General features: G+C 54.0%; 1 protein-coding gene across 2 annotated transcripts in view; it reads left to right on the top strand.

Moving 5' to 3' along the window:
• ELAC2 (elaC ribonuclease Z 2) overlaps window positions 1–1,890 on the top strand; it is a 13,894-nt gene extending 12,004 nt beyond the window's left edge. For both annotated transcript variants that reach the window (XM_017835978.1, XM_017835979.1), the window contains exons 23-24: window positions 277–421; window positions 1,032–1,890. In XM_017835978.1, coding sequence (XP_017691467.1) covers window positions 277–421; window positions 1,032–1,274 — 388 coding nt within the window. In that variant the 3' untranslated portion in view covers window positions 1,275–1,890. The remainder of the gene's footprint in view (window positions 1–276; window positions 422–1,031) is intronic.
• Window positions 1,891–13,219: the final 11,329 nt, after the last annotated feature.

Below are 13,219 nucleotides of genomic sequence, written 5' to 3'. Positions count from 1 at the left end.
AGCCTGAGGAGTCAGGCTCTTATGGGCAGAGGTGCTAATAGTCTATTGACAACAGATTCTGGGAAATGGCATGGAAGGCTATAGAATACACAGTTTTGGGTTACACCCATACCATGATGAACTCAGCTGTCCTAACTAGGACAGAAAGGAGCAGGGTGTGCCTGTGGGGACCCTTGGGTCCAGCAGGGGTGAGGTCACTTGGTGTGATGTGACCTGTGTGCAGAGCACCCTGCCCTGCCTGTGTGTGACCAGAGAGTTCTCCTGCTTCCCTTGCAGCACGACCTCCCAGGCAATCCAGACTGGGATGAAGATGAATGCAGAGTTCATCATGCTCAACCACTTCAGCCAGAGGTACGCCAAGATCCCGCTCTTCAGCGAGGACTTCAGCGACAAGGTTGGAATTGCCTTCGACCACATGAGGGTGAGTTGGGAGCTTGGGGCCAGGCCATGGGAGAGGTTGCAGTGTTACTTTAGGATGGCTGTTCGTGATTTAAATTCTCCAGTTGTATCGATATTCCATCTCCTGAAGAGCAGTCTCCTGTGAAACAGCTCCTTTAACTGCTGACAGCAGACATCACCAGTATGGGGAAAGGGTGGCACAGGGTGAGGCAGGTGCTGATGGCTCTTGAATCCAACTCTTAACACACTGACTGGGTAATTCCCTCACACACCTTAATTCTGTGCTTGCTACTCCCAGCCAAAAACCTAATTTTGCTTCCATCCCGATTCCCTTCTCAATTTGTGTGCTGCTTCAATGGCTTTCTGCAGCAGACGTTTGGGAGGCAAAAGTTGCTACCGTTGGGCTGCAGGCAGTTGTGGCAGTGAGGGCAGCTCCCTGTCAATCAGAACTTGTACTGATTCACGATATTTCTGTGAAGAAAATGTGAATAACTTGTCGAGCCAGGGCTGCTGGGTGCGGGTGTGCACACAGGGAGGGGCAGTGCCCTGCCATCTGCACAGGCCACGGGCAAGGGGCAGGAAGGGAAACAAAAAGCAGTTCTCATGCAGGTGCTCTTGTGCTTGTGTGTTAGGTACGTTTCGGTGACTTTCCAACCATCCCGAAGCTGATCCCGCCACTGAAAGCTCTGTTTGCAGATGACATCGTGGAAATGGAGGAACGCAAGGAGAAGCGGGAGATGCGGCTCCTGAAGGAGACGGCCCTGGTCCTGGACAGACTGACTGGGGGGGAGAACACGGGGGCAGCGTGCCAGAAACGGAAACAGGCCAAGAACCACCAGGAAGTACCAGACAAGAAGCTTAAAACAGTAAACTGAGAGAGACACGGCTGGGAATGCTCTGCTCTGAGAGAGATTCCTTGCTCTCCGCAGGCCTCAGGAGCACACAGTGCCGCCGGCACAGCAGGAAAGGGGCTGGCCTTGGTTCTGGGCTTGCTTGGTCATCATGGACCTCCCTGGACTGCAGCTCCAGCATCTGCCAGCAGTGCCAGTCCTTGTGGAGACAGGATCTGCCACACAGCTCCTGTTCCAGGGGCTCACCAGGCCATGTGGCATTCTCCTTTTAGCCTGAAGTTCTTCTCTCTGAGCTGTTTTGATTTTGAGGTTTATGCTAAAAGCTATTGATAATGTAACAGCAGCAGTTGTGACCTTTGCAAGAGATCAGAAGTGAGAGGCCCTGAGGGGTCACAGATTTGCCAGAAGACAATGGGCAGGTCTCAGTGATAGGGGATGTAACCAGGTATCAGAACCCAGGTGACAGGAGGAAAATTAACAGTAAAATGGAATCCAGTTACTTTTTAGGTTAAATTAGGAGTGATGATACATCTGTGTTCCCATTTTATTTTGGTTTTCTCCACTGATTTTTTTTTCAAAAGATCAGTTCTCCAAACCCTTTATTTAGAATCTGAATAAAGCCCTCACTGTCCTCCAGGAAGCTGTGTTGTATCTGGATCACTAACGAGGAAACAAACACCTGGGTTGCTCCAGAGAGTGACCTTGTCTGTCTGATTTTGTATTACAGCATTGGGATAAAGACCAAGATCTTGCCTGTCAGGTCTGGATCATGCTGGAGCATCATGCCTGTGTTTTGTGCCAGAACAATCCTCTCTGCCTCTTTTACCCTGTAGACAGGAGCTTTGCTTGTCAGCCCAAGCTGGTCCCAATGAGTGGTGGCTTTTGAATGACTGGATCAGACTGGGAGTTTCCTCGAGCAGATTCCAGTTTTGGGTGCAGGGAACAGGAAAGCTGGCAAAGCAGGCAGAGAGGGGGGAGGACTGTGGTTAAGAGGAGTTTTCTGAAGTTTTCTGTGGATCACCTCTCCTTCTTCCCTTTCCACTGCTGCAACTGCCTGTATTTGGAAGCAGGAGGGGACCTCTGTGCTGCTTGAATTAAGGAGTTCATTTTTGGAGGCAACCTGAAGTCACACAGCCCCCAGGCCCTGCTCAGCAAGTGATGCCAGCACATAGTAAAGACTTAAGACTTCATTTTAAGGTGATGTGAAATTAAGAAACAAACTGGAAGCAAACCCTTTTTTTTTTGATGAGCTGAGCTTTAATATTCTGCTTGTCTGATGCAGAGACAGTAACTGACAGCTGGGTCCTGCAGAAAATCTCTGCTGGGCTTTTAGGAATAGCCCTCAGGGATTGGGGAAAGACTGAGCAAGGACCTGTTACTGGGCAGGTTTTTGTAGGAGTGGGTTGGGGTGCCCAGGAAAGGGTCTGGTTACTGCTGGGTTGAGACAAGCAGCCCTGGGCCTGCACAGGATCCCTGTGCTGCTTTTCATGGAAAGAAAGGTCTTTTATTTGGAAAATAATGAAATACTTGTCACATTGGGTATTAATAAAATGCAAATCTAGCAGTGGCAAGAGCCCACAGCAGGCGGGATCCAGCTCCAGGTGGTCGATGTTTGTGCAGTGGGGTCGGGGAGCAGCACGAGGGGTGGCGGACGGGACCTGTCTGTGCCCGGTGTGGAAAAACTCCCCGGGCTGTGCTCTGAGCTGCCCGCGGAGCGAGCCCGGCTGGGGAACTGCTGGGGCTGCGGCGGGGATACGGTGAGGGAAACGGGCCGGAGGAGGAGGGAGGAGGCTGGGACCGCCCTCGCTTCCCGGCGGGACACGGGAGCGCTCCCGGGAGTTGCCCGGGCGACGGCGGCTCCTCCCGCAAACACTCGGCGGTGCGGGCGGGATGGAGGCGGCGGAGCCCGGCGGGGAGCGCGGGGTCGTGGGACCGGAGCCCTTGGAACCCTCGGAGGACCCCGGTGCGGGGGGCCCGGAGCCCTCGGGGCCCCTGGAGCCCGTGTGCGAGCGGCTGTGGCGGGGCGCGGTGCGGGCGCTGGCGGTGCGGGCCGAGCGCGGCGCGGGGGCGGCGCGGGCGCTGCGCGGGTTCGTGCGGGGCGCGGCGGGGCCGGCGCTGCTCGCCTGGCGCGGCCCCGGAGGGGAGCTGGGGCTGCGCCCCGGGCCGCCCCCGCCGCCCCCCGCCGCCAGCAAGGCCGTCTTCTTCCTCCGCCCGCCCGGCGCCGGCCCCGCGGAGCTGCTCTGCGGGGACCTGCCCGCCGACCCCCTGGCGCACTTCGCCGCCCTCCTGGAGGAGGTAAGGGGGGCTGAGGCAGCGCCGGGGGCTGTAGAGCCCCCTAAAGGAAACCCCTAAATCCTGACCCGCGGCGCTTCCAGGCGGTGTCCGTGTGGGACTGACCCGTGATACAGAATCACGGGATGGATTCCTGAGAATCCGAGAAGCTGTGGCTGCCCCATCCCTGGAAATGTTCAAGGCCTGGTTGGACAGGGTTTGGAGCAACCTGGGATAGTGGAAGGTGTCCCTGCCCATGGCAGGGGGTGGAACGAGATGGTCTTTAAGGTCCCTTCCAACCCAAACCATTCTGTGATTCAGTGACAGTCAGTGTTGGAAGGGACATCTCAGCGCCATCTGGTCCAAGCCCCTCCTCAAGCCAGGCCACCCAGAACCAGAACCCGTTGCCCAGGACCACATCCGGGTGGTTTTCAAGTATCTCCACAGATGGAGACTTCACAGTCTCTGGGCAGCCTCTGCCAGCACCTGGTCACCCTCACCATCAGAAAGTGTTCCCTGATGTTCAAAAGAGCCTTCTGCTGTTCAGTGCACAATTACCTCAGGTGGGCTGATGTTTCTCCAAAGGGATCTTCAAGAAGTTAAAGAATTTTCTCCTTCCTGTGTTAGTAGCCTGACCCAGACAGCACTGTCTGAATTTATTCCTGATGGCCCCTGGCCTGGAGAAGTCCCAGCAGGAGGCTGTAACAGGCAGCAGAGGAACTGCTTGCTTTGCAAAGCTCAGATGATGCTGTTGGTATATTGGGATGGTGACTGATACTGGATTCCCAAGAGCAGGCTGCCAGGCTGGCTCTCAGGGTTTTGTAGGTTAACACATTATGTACATGGGGAGCCCTTCTTCCAAGGTGTTGGATGAGCCCTGGGTTTTGGAAAGCTGGCTCAAGCAGCAGTTTCTGCTCTATCTGTGGGCGCTGCTGGGAGCCACAGTGGGCACTGCAAACACCATCTGCTACAGGGAGGTGCTGGGGTAGGAACACTCCCCAGGTCTTAGATGCTGCTTTCTGGCTGCCCTCAGCACCTGGTTTTGCACATCCCAGCTGCATTTGCAGGCTTTGGTCCCTCCCCTGTGCAGGCAGATGTGGTATTTCCATAGGGAGCAGACTGTGCCTGGATTTGTTCTCATTTTTCATGGTTAACAGAATGATGGTGTCAGGCCAGGGGCTGGGGTGGGTCTATGTGAAAGAAGCTTTTGTCACAAGTTTTTAGGACAGTCTTAGAAGAATTTTTCAGTGAAATAAACATTTTGTGTCAAACTCTCTGTGAGTTGTTTGAGGCATCAGGAACTGACCTGCCAAACCATGTCTGTGGGTCACAGCTGGGGCCACCTCATCTGCTTGTGACACCTACCCCTTGTGATGGCTGCAGGGGACACACGTTGGTGCTGTGGGGCTGGGGGTTCACTGGGTGCCAAGTTGTCATTTTAACAATCCAAAAGAAAATGAACAGCTTATTTGATTGGTTATGACATTACTCTCATTAGCAGTCCACGTGATTTGAGTAATAGGGTCAAATCCTGCTAGAAGTGCAGCTGAAGCCGTTGAAGGGGAGCTCTCTGGGTCTGCCTGTGTGCCCTGGGGTTGTGCCTCCCCTTCCCAAGGCTCCCTGGGCACTGTGGTTGCTGCTGCTGATCTTCCTCAGGCATGAGGCAAAGAATCTTCAGCACCCTGGGATGGCACCTGGTGGTGCTGGGCTGCTTTGTTCCTTTTTAATTCTATGTCCATTTGTATCTGGTTTTATATCTTTAGCCTCCCTGAGACCTGGTCACACAAAGGCTGTTTGTCACCAGGGACAACCTGGCTCCAGCCTCGGAGCCAGCCCAGGGGGGTGACAGGCACTGTTGCCATCACAAACAAGCCAGAAGCAGCTCAGGTCCAGGCAAGCCCAGCCCAGCCATGAGTCTGCATGGTGCTGGGTCAGTGCAGACCCTGCAACTTCACTGGTAGAGACAGAAATCATATTTAGTGGGCTGCAACTTCAGAAAATAACCTAAAGAGTGGCTGTGCTCAAGGCTGGCAGTGTGGTTGGGGTGGGGATGGAGGAACCCTCAGCAGCAGTAGATCCCAGGAGGTACCAGAAGACCTTCCATCTCTGCACACATGGGGGTTCTGTGCAGGGACAGCCCTTGGGTTGGGGGGTCAGCACGGGGAGACGTGGGAAGAGCAAAGGACAAGACCCCACAGAGCCGTCTGTAGTTGCAGGTTTGAGAGGCTGGGAGAGCCTGAGGATGGGTCAGCTCACTGTGTCTGCTGGTTTCCACCCTTCTCAGCTGCCTGGATTCAGAGGAGAGGGTTCACCAGGAACAGTGTGGGCTGGAGGTCCACCTGCCCTTGTTTCTTAAAGGCAGGGAACTGCTTGGGACAGTGATGAATATGGATCTCCAGGCTTGGCCAAGTCAGGACTGTGGGGCCTGGTGGCCTGTCTGTCTTCTGCAGCACTTTTTCTCAAAGAATCATCCAATCACAGCATGGTTTGGCTGGGAAGGGACCTTAAAAATCATCCAGTTCTGACACTCTGCCATGGTTCTGACACCTTCCACTGTCCCAGGTTGCCCCAAGCCCTGTCCAACCTGGCCTTGGACACTTCCAGGGATGGGGCAGCCACAGCTTCTCTGGGCAACCTGTGCCAGGGCCTCAACCCCCTCACAGGGAAGAATTTCTTCCTACTATCCAAACTAACCCTGCCCTCCTTCAGCTCCTCTCCATTGCTCTTCCATGACTCCTGCTGTAGGTGATTGTGCCCATCCTGACCAACCGGAAGAACCACCAGGGCTGGCCACGAGTGGTGTCACAGGACATCATCCGTCATGTCCACAACCTAAAAAAAACTGTTTTCATGGTTGTTGGCCAAGTAAAGGGCAGGACCTTGCTGCCTCTTCCAGCTGGCTCGGAGGGAATTGAGGACATTGATCCGGAAAACGAGAGATTGTGAGTATGACCCTGTGTGGTTTTATCTCCTGAGTGGGATAGAAGGGGGAGTTACTGCTTCCAAGGCAGGGGGGTGACCTGACCTCTCCCACTCTGTGTCCTTTCTCTCTGAATTAAGCAAGTGGGAAGGTAGAATAGATTCAGGGAGAACAGAGTGGGGAGAGAGAGACTTGCTGAGGGTACAGCTCTGCAGGTCAGACCCTGAACCCAAAGGGATCTGGTGTGACAGTGACTGGCTGTGCAGGGGAGGCAGCTGGCTCTTTGTGGGGATTCACTTAATGACCAATGTGTTGTTGCCCACTCTGCTGTGGAGCTTCATCCATTTCCTTCAGGCTGTAATTCCTGTTTAAAACAAAGACAAGATCTTATGGGTTTGATTGTTTTGTGGTTTTGAAACATGAATCTAGGCTGTCACTGCAAAATCCAGCTGCCCAAGGGGTTGTTTGAGCTGGATCCACATGGATGAGTGGAAAGCCAAGTGATTCATGAGGTTTGTTTTGTGCAGCCTGGAGCTGATTGATAAATCCCTCGTCCATGCCACCGAGTCAGCCATCATTGACTGGAGCCACCAGATCCAGAGAGCCCTGAAGAAAGAGTCCTCAGAGCCTCTCCTGCAAGGCAGCAACCCGAACCCGAAGGTGGAACTGGAATTCTGGAAGAACAGGTACCCTGTGGACCCTGCCCAGGGCACGGTGGGCACTGTACTGGGGGTTGGGTGGAGGGACCTGCTGGTGCAGACAGAGCTGCTGCTGCTGTGAGCCGAGGAGAGCAGCTGCTAGGGGTCATGCAGAGACCTGAGCTGAGGAAAACTGCTCCCACACATGAAATAATGATGATCTCAAGGTGCCTGGGAACTGCTGGGCAGCTGGCTGGGTTTAACTGGGCCCCAGCACAGCTCAGGGCTACACCATGAGGGAAGCTTTTTGGAAATGCTCTTTCCATCACTGTTTACTGGGAACCAGCCCCAGAGTGGAGCTGATGGACACCTTCTGTGCCCTCAGCTGGCTGCTGCTGGGCTGTTGGTGCCAGAGTGGGGTTAGATGAGTCAGGGATTGGAATTTGATCGTGCCCTTTGGAAACCTTTGTGCCGTGTTGGCTCAAGCTGACCCGAGACAAAGCCCTGCCTGCTGCAGAGCTGTCACTGGTGCCTGCAGAAACATCACATGGCTCCTTCCAGCAGAGCCCTGCCCCCAGCAGAGCTGCTCTCATGCTCACTCCCAGCACCCCTGGCTGTCCTGCAGGGTGGGTCCTGTTCCCTGTCACCGCTGGGACTCAGTCCCTGTGTAGCTGGAGGAGATCCTGGATCAGGCCCAGGGGAAGCGGGTGGTGTGGAGGGACAGCTGGTGCTGCCCCAGCATGGGTGGTGACCTGTCTTGGCTGCTGCAGGTGTGATGAGCTGGAATGCATTTATAACCAGCTGAAATCCAGGAAGGTGAGGAACATGATGGAGGTGCTGGAGAGAGTGAAGAGCATCTATGTCCCAGCCTTCAAAACCATGCTCAGGGATGTTGAGGCAGGTGAGATGATGGGACAGCTTCACCATGATGCTGACTGCTGACCCCACAGCTCAGCAGCTCTCACCACTTCTCCCATCTCTTCCCACAGCTCTGGCCGAAGCTCAGGACATCCACCTGCACCTGACACCCCTCCAGGGCCCCTTGGAGGACATAGAGGCTGTTGAGTTCAGCAAGGTGAAGCCTTTCCTGGTCCCTCTGCTCCACATGGTGTGTTGGATCTGGGTCACTTCCAAGCACTACAACGTGGCTGTGAGGATCATAGTTCTGCTCCAGGAAATCTGCAACCTGCTCATCCAGCAGGTGTGTGTCTGTGGCACCTGTGTTTGCCACAGGAAGTTCTTTATGAAAGTCTCTTTTCCTTTCCATCCTTCCCTGGCAGAGTGATTCTGAATTTCAGAGGCAGGGTCAGACATGTTCAGTGCAAGAAGTCACTGTTTGTTGTGCTGGCAGAAGTGACCTCTCAGGCGTGATTTTGCTCTTCCAGGCTATGGTGTACCTGTCTCCAGAAGAACTTCTGAAAGGAGAGATGGAAGAGAGCCTGGGCAAGGTGCAAACAGTGCTTGACATCCTGAATGGCTTCAAAGGGGTGTTTGAGGAGAGGCGGGAAAATCTGCACATGTATTATGAGCCAGGCCAGGAAGTGAGGAAGTGGGACTTCCACTCCTGGATGGTGTTTGCAAGGCTGGACAGCTTTCTGGAGAGGCTGGAGGTGGTGAAGGTGAGACTCTGGTCTTGAAGAGTATTGCAAGCCATCAGGAGAACTCTGTAGCCATGAACTCATTCGCTGGTATCTTCCCTCCCTGTGGCCTGCTCTGATGGCAGGGAATGGGGCTGCTCTTTGCACTGTCCCATCTCCCATTGCATCAAGGCCAGGACCCTGTTTGACCAGGTCTTGCTCAGTGCATTTGTCAGATAAACTGCTGTGTCCTTCTGCTCAGGTTGGTCAGTGCTCCCAAGAGTCCTCTTGGACTCCGTGCTCCTGTTGAGCAGGGGAAGGGGACTTTGGGGCTGTAAATAAGCCAGTACAAACTCCTGGGCCTCTTGTGGCCTTCAGAGACACTCTAGGGCTGGGTCTTGTCTGACTTGGAGAGGCCACATGCTCCCCTTGAGCCCGGGCACCACTTGGTCTCTAAGGTCTCCCCAGAGCATTCTTTTCTTGAGGCTGAACAATCCCAACTCTGGAATTGATGGTTTCCAATAGGATTTGGTGTGTAGGTAACCAAACTGTGCTGGCTGGTGCAGAGAGTAGTATCTGTGGTCACAGGGGCAGCTGTGTCCTGGACTGGGACCCCTTTGGCAGCCCCTGTCTGGGAGGTGCTGCCCAAGTGCTGTCTGCCTGGGGGTGAAGCTCCATACCTGCTCAGCTCAGCTTTTGGGGTTGTCCCCGAGCTCACAGCAAGCTGGACAGCCAGCAGGACATTCCTGTGCTGGAGATCAGAGCATTTCTCCTGCTCCTCTGGGAAAGCAGACCTTGTTTAGCCTGAGCAAAAGGAATGGATGGGGTGTGGGGGGCAGAGCTGCCACAGCTGGGTCAGTGGGGCACCTCCTGAGAGCTGGCACTGTGAGACCAGGCCCTGCCCTGCTCCCCTGCCGCCTGAGGTTGGGAAGGAAGGACCTGTGTCCTCCTTTCAGCAGACAAGGCCATCTAGGCAGGGGCAGTGACACCTGTGTGGGCACAGGGAGCTGTGGCTGAGCAGGAGCCTTGGGCAGTTCAAGTACCTGTAAATATCAGAGGCCCCTTCTTGGCTAATACTCCTAAAACTGGGATTCTTAGCTGTGCTGGATGATGTCTCAGGGTCTCACACGTTACTTTGTTTCAGTCCTCTAAACACCCTTAAAAACAATTGAAGGTGTATTGCTGGTGGGAGCACATGGCCCTCTGGGGAGGGGTGTGCTGTGAGCAGGGCTTGGCCCAGGACAGGTGGGACCTGGCTCCCCATTCCCAGTTGTGTCATTCCCCTGTGGTGTGCCTGGGGAGGTCCTTCAGCAGGGCAGCAGACACAGCACAGTGTTGTGACAACTGTTACAGTCATCTTCTTTTTCCCCACCTGACCCTGTGTGTGCCCCCTCTGGCTCTGCAGGGTCTCCTGACCACGGCCTTGGACCTGACAAAGCTGGAGAAGATGGAGTTCAGCGGGATTAGAGGGAGGGCCCTGGGCCAGCAGGTGCTGGACATGTATGAGGAGTTCCAGGAGGCCTACAAGGTGTTTGCAGAGCGAAGCTACGACTGCCTCGACCTGGCCAACACGGTAGGTGGGACCAGCCTGCAGAGGCACCAGCAGCACATCTATGTTCCCAGAGCAGCAGCTCCCTCTGTGATGGAGCCCTGGCTCCTGCTGGCTCCTTCCCAGCTCATTCCTTGTGATCTGATTTGTCCCTGAAGGGAACAGGGCCCTTCCTGCAGAGATTTGGGAGTTCTTGCAGCTCCATGTCTGGTATACCTTGCTGGTTCAGGACCTTAGACCAGTGCAGATGGGGAACCTGAATTCCCCTGCCTTTCCCCAGCTTTCCCTGCTGGTGTGTCTGACCTGTGCCAGCATCCTCATCCCTTTGCTTTCCTGCTTTCCTGCTTTGGTGCCTGGTTTTGTGATGAGGGCCAGCTCCACAGTCCCTGGGGATGTGTTGCTCCTGTCTGGATAAACATGTGGCATCTCAGCTCTCAGAATTCAAGGACTCTGTGTTTGATTATCAGTAGTGCTTTAATTAAAGGAATATTCCCTGCCCTGTGGGTCATGGCTCCATGGCCATGGGGGTCACAGATACTTGTGTGGCACACACAGGGCAAAGCCAACGTGCCATGGACAGCCAGACTGCTCAGAGCTCCTGTCCCAGGCTGTGACACCAGCAGGAAGCTGTGCGGGAAGGGTGGGAATGGCATTTCCCAAGGGATCCATGTCCCACAGTTGTGTGGGATCTCAGAGGATATCTGATTTCCTCTGCTGCTTCACCATTTGCCCTGGGGTCAGTTTACTGTGGCTGGTGAGCAGGACATGGTCAGGCCTGTCCCACACCTGGAGGAGGGAGGGACAGAGCTGGGGTGTTCTGAGGGCAGCTCTGTGTGAGGGGTTCCAGGTTACACTGGGGCACTGGGGCAGCTGAGGGGGGGCTGGGCTGGGGTGGGACCTGGGGCTGGGAGTCTTTCCTTTGGTGGTGGGACCTGTCTGCTGTGGGGATGGGTGGCTCGTGCTTTGCTCCCTGTAGCTCCTGGTCCATCTCTGCAGTGGGTGCCACATCCCTGGTGCTGCCTGGGACAATCCTGCTGGAAAGCCCCTTGCTCCATGTTCCCTCTCCTTCGGGAGGGAGGGCTCTGAAGGAGGGTGACAGTGTGACAGTGGCTCTGCAGGAGCTGGTTTGGTTCCAGTGAACCTGTGGTGTGTTGTGTGACTCTGAGCTGTGCTTGTTCTCTCAGTAGTTGAGTTTTGTACCCTCTGTTACTCTCTAGAGCCTCTTTTTCAGCTCAAACGTGGCATCTGTTGGTGCTGGAGCTGAGCAGTGATACCAGCAAAAGCTGTTGCGTTATGCTCTCTCCTTCCAGAAAAAAGACACATGGCCTCATTTTTGGTGGCTTTGACCAAGGCAGGGCAGAAGCCCTGAAGTCTCCCCGTTTGTCAGGTTCACACTTTGATTTGGACTCTTTTACCTGCAGGAAAACAAACCTAGATTTTACATTTGAGCTTCAAAGGATTTATTCCAACTGGGGCAAGAAGAGCAGTGCAGAGGCTGATGGGAATCACAGGAACACAGAACTGCTGAGGTTGGAGAGAACCTCTGGAGGTCACCTGGTCCACCTCCCTGCTCAAAACAGACACAGCTGGAGCAGGGCTGGAACCAGATCAATAACTCCAAGGCTGAAAGTGTCCAAGAGGGGGAACTCCACAGCCCCCTTGGGCAGCCCATGCCAAGTGGTTTGGAACTGCCTTTGTTGTTGCCCCACTTGGAGTCACCTGACTAACAGAACCATGGGGATGTTTTGGCTTGAAAGTAGATGGGATTTGCAGCTCAGCAAGTGCATCTCTGGGTTTTTTGGATGATGGTGTGGTCTTCAGATCAAGTGCAGGGTAAGAAAGTGTGGAAAAAGGTCTGTCTTGCATCTAGGTTGAAGTTAGTACCCATTGGACTGTGGATCCATCCTGGAGGGCCCTGGTGCAGCCATGGGACAGGAGTGTCTCAACTCCGTGGGACTTGGCTGGAGGTTGGCCAGAGGAGTGGTTTAATTCTTGGTGAATAATAAGAAGAAATATCTCACTGGTCTCTGTGTCTCACAGCTCACTGTCCCCCTTCCCCCAGGAGTTTGAGCAGGATGCCTTGGGTTTCCAGCAGAAAGTAGAAGACATCGACCATCGGCTGGGCACTGTGTTCACCCAGGCCTTCAATGACGCCCTGGACTTGGAGCACATCTTCAAGGTTGGTGTGTCCCCTCCCTTGTCCCAGTTTGCCTTGGGGAGTGACAACTGGCCTGTCTCAGGCAGTGCTGGAGGCACATGGGGCTGGACAGGGGGACAGTGACACTTGGAGCTGCTGGGCTGGACTTGGTGAGTGATGCTCAGGCCTGTGGGTCCCTCATGAGCTGTCCAGCTGGGTGGCTGTGGAAACCTTGGGAGTGTTCCTGCTCTCCCCATTAAGACACAAACAGAGCAGACCTTTACTCAGTTTGAGGAAGAGTAGTCAAAGGAATTACTCAAATCAGGCTTTGGGATGCCAGAAGTTTTACTGGTCTCTCTGTGAGCTGGAGGAAATGATGCTTTGTCCAGGATTTTCAAGGCCTGGTTCGACAGGGCTTGAAGTAACATGATCTAGTGGAAGGTGTCCCTGCCCATGTCATTGGGGTGGAATGAGATGATCCTTAAAATCCCTTCCAACCTAAACCATTCTGTGATTCTCTGATTTCCTGGTGAGAACTGCTGTTGAACCCAGATGATCATTGTTAATATCAATTTGTTGTTTTAGTTAACATATGGATGCATTTCGACTTTGAAAACTGAGGTTTTTTTAGAAACAAGGCTGGTTTGTTTGCCAATGAATCCATCCTGCAGAGAAAGTAAATGATTTTTCTGAAAAATGTCAATATAATTGTAGAAAAGACTGTAGAAAGTGATAGAAGTGCTAGTATTTATATTTCTGAGGTTGTTTTTTTTTTAATAATAAATTTTGAAGCATTTGAAGAATGACAGTGGGAATATGGTTCTCCCCCAGAGAAAGTCTGAGCATCTCTCATAAAGATATTCTCCATGGTGTGGTT

This window comes from Lepidothrix coronata, unplaced genomic scaffold (assembly GCF_001604755.1).
Source record: "Lepidothrix coronata isolate B3197 unplaced genomic scaffold, Lepidothrix_coronata-1.0 Scaffold267, whole genome shotgun sequence".
In the NCBI taxonomy this organism is placed as follows: Eukaryota; Metazoa; Chordata; class Aves; order Passeriformes; family Pipridae; genus Lepidothrix; species Lepidothrix coronata.
The sequence above is the reverse complement of the archived record's forward strand: the minus strand, read 5'-3'. Positions and strand labels throughout refer to the sequence as shown.